Below are 7509 nucleotides of genomic sequence, written 5' to 3' on the forward strand. Positions count from 1 at the left end.
CTCTGAGAGAGATTTGTCGTCGACGATTCGATTCGTTGAATACGGTCAAGTGGAAGGAGTTGGTACTGGGGAGACCAGAGGTGAGAACAGTAGTCCATGTGGGCCGAATTTTCGCTTGCTAGCTATACTGTGATAAATATCTTAAAATATTCTGCCAGAAGTATCAATATTAGATAAAACTAAAAACGATTTAACTAAAATGTCTTTACCTTTACAAAACTTACCTAAATTCTCGTCTCTGGTAATAAATAAAGCACCTGAACTATAATTTTGCATCCTAACCATGAACAACATTGCAATGATTATATTACACAAATATTATTGTGTAACTTTTCTAGCAATTGAAAGAAATAAAAAACTGTTATACGAAAAATATTTATTTAAAACTTTCGTCGTTTCAGAATCTCCGGCCGCCAATTAATAGGATGTGTTTCTTCAGAGGCTGTGTCGTCTTCTTTGTAAATTTTGATAGTTTTATCAGCTTCTGTTGTGATGAGACGGGAGCCTGAGTGATCAAAGGTCATTGCAAATATTCCTGCTTCAGAATCCATTGACCCTGGTTGTACAGCAGCCTAAAAAAAATGAGGATATTTTACTATCAGAATACAATAAAAAACAATATTTATTGAATTAAAAGATAAAATTTCCCATTCCAAAAAAATAACGGTATTTCTCATCAAAAAATATAATATAAATATTATATTTAATAATATGAAAAAAAAAAAATCTAATAAAACAAATAGAATTATTATTTTTAATAACTTAAAATGGACACTGTAGCACCCCAACATTTTTAAATCTTTTTGTTAAGATAATATATTTTTAACGTTTAATAATATAACACAATAATAGGTTTTTGCCAAATGCTACATTTCCAAGGCCAAGGCTTAGAGAATAACTTTTTTCTTACTTGCAATCTTTGGAAGTTATAGCCGGTTCTCCAATCCCACAGATACATGGTCCCGTTATCGCCTCCACTAACTAATACCCCTTCAGGGTTGATTGCCATACAATTAACTATGGCATTATGCCCGGACAGGTTTTGAATAAACTTTCCTTCTGGGCATTTCCATTGTTTTATATTATCTGGCGAAGCTGATGCAAATGTGTTCAATGTAGGGTGTATGACTATAGAGCGCACAGATTTTTTATGGTTTGTAAGTGTGCAAAGGGATTTCCCAGCTGCTAAGTCCCAGAGACGAATAGTCGAGTCGTGGGACCCAGTAATGATCTGAAATACAATAAGTTAGTTAAACATTGAATATACAGATACATTCAGTTTTTCGATTCTTTTCTTATAATAAAAGTTCTGTACCCTTTAATAGGCCAAGAGTTAATAATAAATAATACTGTTGATTTTTTTGTTTCTGGCCTAATGGAAATGAATGGAATAGAATTCAGATTGCTGGTAAATAAAAACAAATAATTAGTTCATCTCAAGAGTAAGTATGTTTTAAACAAGGGGACAGCTGTTGTTAAGAGACAGCGCCTCCTATGGGCGACCAGATGGCTTGTTTGGCCATTCAGGAAACGGTACGAACTGTCGTTGAAGGCTAACTATATATTACCTGTGGCTCAGAAGCTTGACTTACAAGCGAGGCGACAGTATCCGTATGTCCTGTAAGTGTGTGTACATTGGCCTTAGTCCGCATGTCCCAAACACGAGCTGTTCCATCTCGACCAGCTGATAGCAGTACGTCGATAGTCGGATGGAGCGCTAATGTGTACACGGCTGATAGATGGCCGTGGTAGTGACGTATTACCTAAATAGAAATGCTGTTAAAAATGTGTAACGAAAACCAAGGTGGCGCGGTTATGCAAACTCAAATAAATTCTTGTTGGCTTCATAACATTTACTAAGAAAAATTTGGCATATTAAAAAGCTGATTACTATTATATTCTAACTAAAATGATGTAACAGTATTATCAACATAAGAGGGATGGACACACTGATAATATCCCATTACGTTTCATTTACTGCCAGAACTCAATTCATGAATGTTCTTGATTTTTATAATAAATGTAACAAAACATTCTTCGAGAGTACATTGGTAATTTTATATTAGCACTTATTACAAGGCACATTATTGAAAGGCAATAGAAAACATCTATTTCATGCAAAACATACTTTATTATATTCCAGATCCCAGCATTTAACTTGTCTGTCCTCTCCACAGCTGAAAAGATATGGGTGCCTCGCTGACACTTCAAGACCTAAAAATTTATATAAAAAAACTATAAAATCAAGCGAGTAAAAGAAAAAATGACATCCCATAATTAAACTAAAAAGCAGTAAGATTTGTTTTGCTTAAATATATGTTTTTACCTAAGATTGATGTGGCTTAATTGCTAAGTTGTACAAATCCTATTGGCAACCTTGTATTAAAATGCAATATAACAAACCTCTTACAGTACTGACATGTCCAGTCAGTGATACCTTCAATTTTCCACTTGCTAAATCCCAAATCTTTATCACTCTATCTGCGGCTCCTGTAAATAATGCCTCAATCAAAACACTATATTTTATAATGTTGAGGTGGACACAATATGATAGTATCATATTTTATGTACATGTATATATAACACAAAAGTAAGTATATTTAACATAGAATGCCACTTTTGATCTAAATGTGCTAACTGTGTGTCATGGGAGTAATTTAAAAATATACACTACATACCTGTAGCAAACCATTCATTTCCTGGTTCAACAGCAACACATCTCACCCACCCTAAGTGTCCAGAAATAACTCTGCAAAGTTTCCATGGAGCATGCCATTTCGGTTTTGGCATTACTGGTGCTTTACGGGGCAAAGGAGTAATAGCTGTGCTTGTTGGGGCAGCAGGTCCTGTGTATGGCAACATTGCTCCATCTGATGCTAGGGCTGCTGATTCTGCTATTTCTACAAAAGTTATTAGTATTTTAAAACTCCTACTTTCACTTCTCAAAATGTACAGTGGCGTATTGATAAAAATATATTGTGTATTTTTATTTGGTTCTTTATTCAGTGTTCTATTAAACTCAAACAATTGATCACCACTAAAGTTGCTTACTGCTTGTTCTTACTATCTGCTAATTTTTAAATATTTTTTTATATCTTATATATATAATAGGAAACAAAAATATAAAATATTTCATACAACAAATTTTCATGTTTTATTAAAAATACCTGTATCATGTGGGGTTTCTGGTCGACTCATTGCTTCCCTCTCTTTTATAGCCTGTGCCTTTTGTACCGCAGACATTACAAGCCCATAACTATCTCTACTCTTAATAACTTTCAAAATATTTTCACTGTAATAAAAAAAAGGCATTTCAGCGAACATTCCAATTGACATTTGAAGTATTATCAAATTCATGTCATTAAATATAAAATCCAACCAGATATTTAATGTTAGTAAGATTATTTGAATTATTTTTCTATGGAAAATAAAGAATATCAAGATATAGCAATCATTAATATAAATTAAAACCACTAAAATATAATAATTTTAGGGAAATAAACACTAAAACATATAAAATATTAATTTAGTGTTAGTTATAACCTGCAGAGCCAAAATAAGAACAATACAAAAAGTACTAACGCTTTATCATCAATTGGTGGAAGCATTCCTTGGTTTGAAAGGAACATGTCGTGGGACCTTTTTAAAGATCTAAACACTAAAGTGTGTACCGAATGTTTGATAACATCATCACTCATTTTGAACTTAAAATAATGTTCAGTTTATGAAAAGCAAAAACAGTAAAGACCACACAGCAAAGTTTATCTTTGGTTGTTATTTAAGTGAACGTAAATCAATCAATTTATTATCAATTCAAATATGTTTTTGAATAACACTGATATCATAAACACAAACCAATATTTCAGTGTTCAATTTTTGTATAAATTCTAAAACAGAATTATCACAGAGTAAATATTTAAAACAAAATTTGTCTGTTGTCATCATTAGTCTGTTATTACCACAGAGAAAGTAAAGTAGTCTCACCATCCGATTACCAGTATTGGCTGCGAGTCTTTCTATTTTTTAATTAGTCCATCGAAATGTAACAATATACAGAGATATATTATATAAACAGAGCAATAATTCAAACAGTTTTTGTATTCCGTTACCGCAACCTTACTAAACGAAAATAAAGACATACGCTACTCCGCGATTCGTATTATTCGGCACAATTAAGCGGCAGTAATATTATATATAAACCAATCACGATAAAAGGGAAAAATATATAATTAAATATATTTAATAAAAAAAATATATATATAAGGTCTCATAATTTAACGCAAAATTTAACTGTGTTTTAATGATATCGATGATGACGTCGTGAATTAAGAATTAATATACTTTATTAAAGTTGTTAAAGTTTATTAAAAATTACTACTTAATCTAATTTGCATCGAAGTAAAAATAAATACAAAATAAATAAGTACCTGGCTATTTACACAATATTAATTTACATATTTTTATAGCTAGTTACACGTTTAAATATTATTATTCTTACAACAGTCAAATAAAATTATTTGTTAGTAGATACCTACTTATGTAGCTAACAATATTATAAGCCAGCGTGACTAGTTGAAAATTAGACTAGGGTGTCAACTTACATTACTTATTATCTAATCTTACCTAAGCAACAGAAACTATACCTAATGTTTTCGGTGCTGGTTCGCTCCTTTACGCTAGCAGCCAGCTAGGTCCATATTTTATATTCAGCAGCGTTCAAAAAGCTTAGGTTAAGTGATTTAATTGAGTGAGTTCTATAAATTTACTGTTTTATATATTTTTAAATATTACATTTGCTATTTATTGTTGATGAATGTGTTGTAATTTTGAATTATTGAATACATTTTTGCTTCAGATAATAGAAATTATTAAGGTATCTAATGATAACGTAATAAAAATATTTTCGCCAAAGGAATGGTCATTATGATTTTTGTATTCAAAGAAAGTAAGAAATATGAGGTGAATGACATTTAGACAAGTCTATCAACATTAGAATCGATGGTCCATTCATAGTCAATATCGGTTGAGTCGGCGACGGAAAATACCGCGCCATTTTCGGTTCAGATGGCCGATTTTTCAGAGTTATTTGCATCACTCACACGGCGGGAATGTGGCGGGCGTCTTAGCGTTCTGGGCTGTAAATTTAATGGCGGCAAATTGGGTCTTTCAATTCTGGTAGGAGATGAAACTAGTGGTCTATTTCCCCGGCGGAGTGTATCCATACCATGCCTGAAGTATTCTTCGGTTCTATCGGAGTAGTTTTCGATTAATGGAGCAGGGTCTTCATACTCGACGGTGTAATGTCTAGTGATGGCTAAATCTTCAGGCGGTCCAAGTTTGTATAGAGGTGGTTCGACACATTCATAATGATGGTCCTCCGTTTCATCATGTGGGTAAGTATCGGCGACGAAATGTCGAGTTCCTCTTGGCGTGAGGGCAGCCCACAATACTCGAGAGTCAAGGGCAGCACTACCATAGAGCGCATTGGAGCCGCTTGTTTTACCCGTTCCGCTTTTACAGCCACCGCGTGCTCTGTTTAGAAATAAGGATCTTATAAACAGGTTTTCATTAAAATTACACACAAACTGGTTTCGAAATACGACCACTATCAACTACTTAAAAATTACGATTTCTTTCGACACGGATATGTTAGAAAATATATTTGAAAAATGTATTGCTTACCCTATACATATATACATATAATAGAATGTCTTAAAAGAGATATACAGGTGAACTTACTCTCTACATTTCAGTAAAAAAATTGCCAAAACTGCAGCAATACAGAGCACTGCAATACAGCAAGTAATAAGCACCAGGAACCATGTGTCGTCAGATGCAGCTGGTTCTGAAAAAGAACCACAAAACATTATTAATGATATAATTTTGTTATATTGATTTTTACAATTTTTTTCACTGTAACAACACTGAGCTTCACTACGTCAAATTCATTCTAAACATGTGTAGGTATAATGCATTAATATAATTTTTGAATAAAAACATACCATGTCGTGGTAACTCGTGATACTCGACTCCGGGAAATAATGAGTTGTCTTCGTTATTGAGCAGTGGGGGGCACTTCGATGCTCTGCAGGGTGGCGTCAAGTTGGCCATGTTGGCGAGGAAGGCCGGTAGAGGCGGTGGGGGCATATGCATAATTGAATCCGGCGGAGGGCCAAGGGACAGACATTCTGCCCCACACGACATCCTATAGGATAAATAATACTATTAGTAGGTAGGTAGGATAGTGAAAGAGCTAGAGGCTCATCTGATGTATGAGTGCCGCAGATATAAGGTTGTATACACAAAATATAATTTGTTTCCTGTACGCGTTGCAGGCGTTACAGCTTTAAAGTTAAAGCCTTCCCTAATGCGATTTTCTTTTCTTGTTTTCATTCCATTCACCGCCCTTTTCTATTCTATCATATCTTTTTACCAAAAGTTAATTTTGAAATCTCTGTATATATAAAATTCTTGTGTAACTTGTTACTTCCCATACTCTTCCAAAACGGCTCGACCGATTCTTATGAAATTTATTAGGTATGCTGTATGCATATTCAGTAGGTCTGAGAATCGGCTTCTATCTATTTTTCAAATCTCTACGCGGTAAGGGGTATCCAGCCCAATAATTTATATTTTAGATTTTTTTTTGTTTTTATATTTTTTTATGATACTTACAACATACAAAAATACATTTTCACCCCTCTACATTAACCCCTGTTTTTTATTTGTTAATTAATAGCTTATGACATGAAATCTGAGGTTCATACAGTGAAAAATTCACAAAACGCCCAAAAATGTTTCATACCGGAAAACCGAACAGTCTCAGGGTTAGCATAGCAAAATGTTCCATGTTGGTATGCACTGAACAGGTAGCCTAGGCATTAAGGAGAAACGAAATTCACGGGGCAGCTAGTATAATATATTTATTTATATTCCTCTGATATTTTGGTAGGCCTAAAATAATACGAATGACTTAAGTAATAAAAATACTTACATTTGTGGTATTTAGAATTTTTTACACAAAGCACTGTGACGCTGTACTTATTTTGTAACACTTGAATTTTGGTCCATGAGGGATAAGAGCGCATGCGCTGTTATCTACCGAGTTTACAGATTACAAGAACTGTAGTGCAAAAAAAAAGTAAATGCACTTCCAATTCCCTCTTTAAACAACGTACTAAAATGAACCCCCATCCGAACAAGCAATGGATTTGTACAAGCGCAAAAAGATCTATGATGATAATGTTCCGTTGGTATTTTAGTACGGGGTTAATTATTGATCCGCGCAAGCGCGGGAAGTTGTTTCTACCCTTATTGAGGGGTGAAACGAAACTTATTTACCGTTCGCCATCCCTTTCCTATATAGGTTTCGAGTACTTCGAATGAAAAGGATACCAAATAGCGTCTACTTAATTTAAAGTAAAATATGAGTACTATTTATTACATACTTTAATAATTTAGATATTAGAACTAGAATAGTTAGAACTTATAGAGGTTTCAAGACCAAAA

General features: G+C 33.6%; 2 protein-coding genes across 2 annotated transcripts; both read right to left on the minus strand.

The window, feature by feature from the left end:
- Positions 1 to 359: 359 nt before the first annotated feature.
- Positions 360 to 3891, minus strand: LOC110993285 (pleiotropic regulator 1). Its single transcript, XM_045634640.1, has 8 exons — positions 3583 to 3891; positions 3168 to 3292; positions 2679 to 2900; positions 2404 to 2490; positions 2129 to 2214; positions 1569 to 1763; positions 911 to 1231; positions 360 to 572 (listed from the first exon to the last, which is right to left on the minus strand). Exons 1-8 carry the CDS (start codon positions 3696 to 3698, stop codon positions 381 to 383), a joined length of 1344 nt encoding a protein of 447 aa, XP_045490596.1. The 5' UTR covers positions 3699 to 3891; the 3' UTR covers positions 360 to 380.
- Positions 3892 to 4439: 548 nt separating this feature from the next.
- On the minus strand, positions 4440 to 7063 carry LOC110993264. The gene is made up of 4 exons (XM_022259454.2): positions 6995 to 7063; positions 6003 to 6205; positions 5740 to 5845; positions 4440 to 5532 (listed from the first exon to the last, which is right to left on the minus strand). Coding segments are annotated over exons 1-4 (783 nt in total). The 5' UTR covers positions 6997 to 7063; the 3' UTR covers positions 4440 to 5060.
- Positions 7064 to 7509: the final 446 nt, after the last annotated feature.

This window comes from Pieris rapae, chromosome 3 (assembly GCF_905147795.1).
Source record: "Pieris rapae chromosome 3, ilPieRapa1.1, whole genome shotgun sequence".
Lineage (NCBI taxonomy): Eukaryota > Metazoa > Arthropoda > Insecta > Lepidoptera > Pieridae > Pieris > Pieris rapae.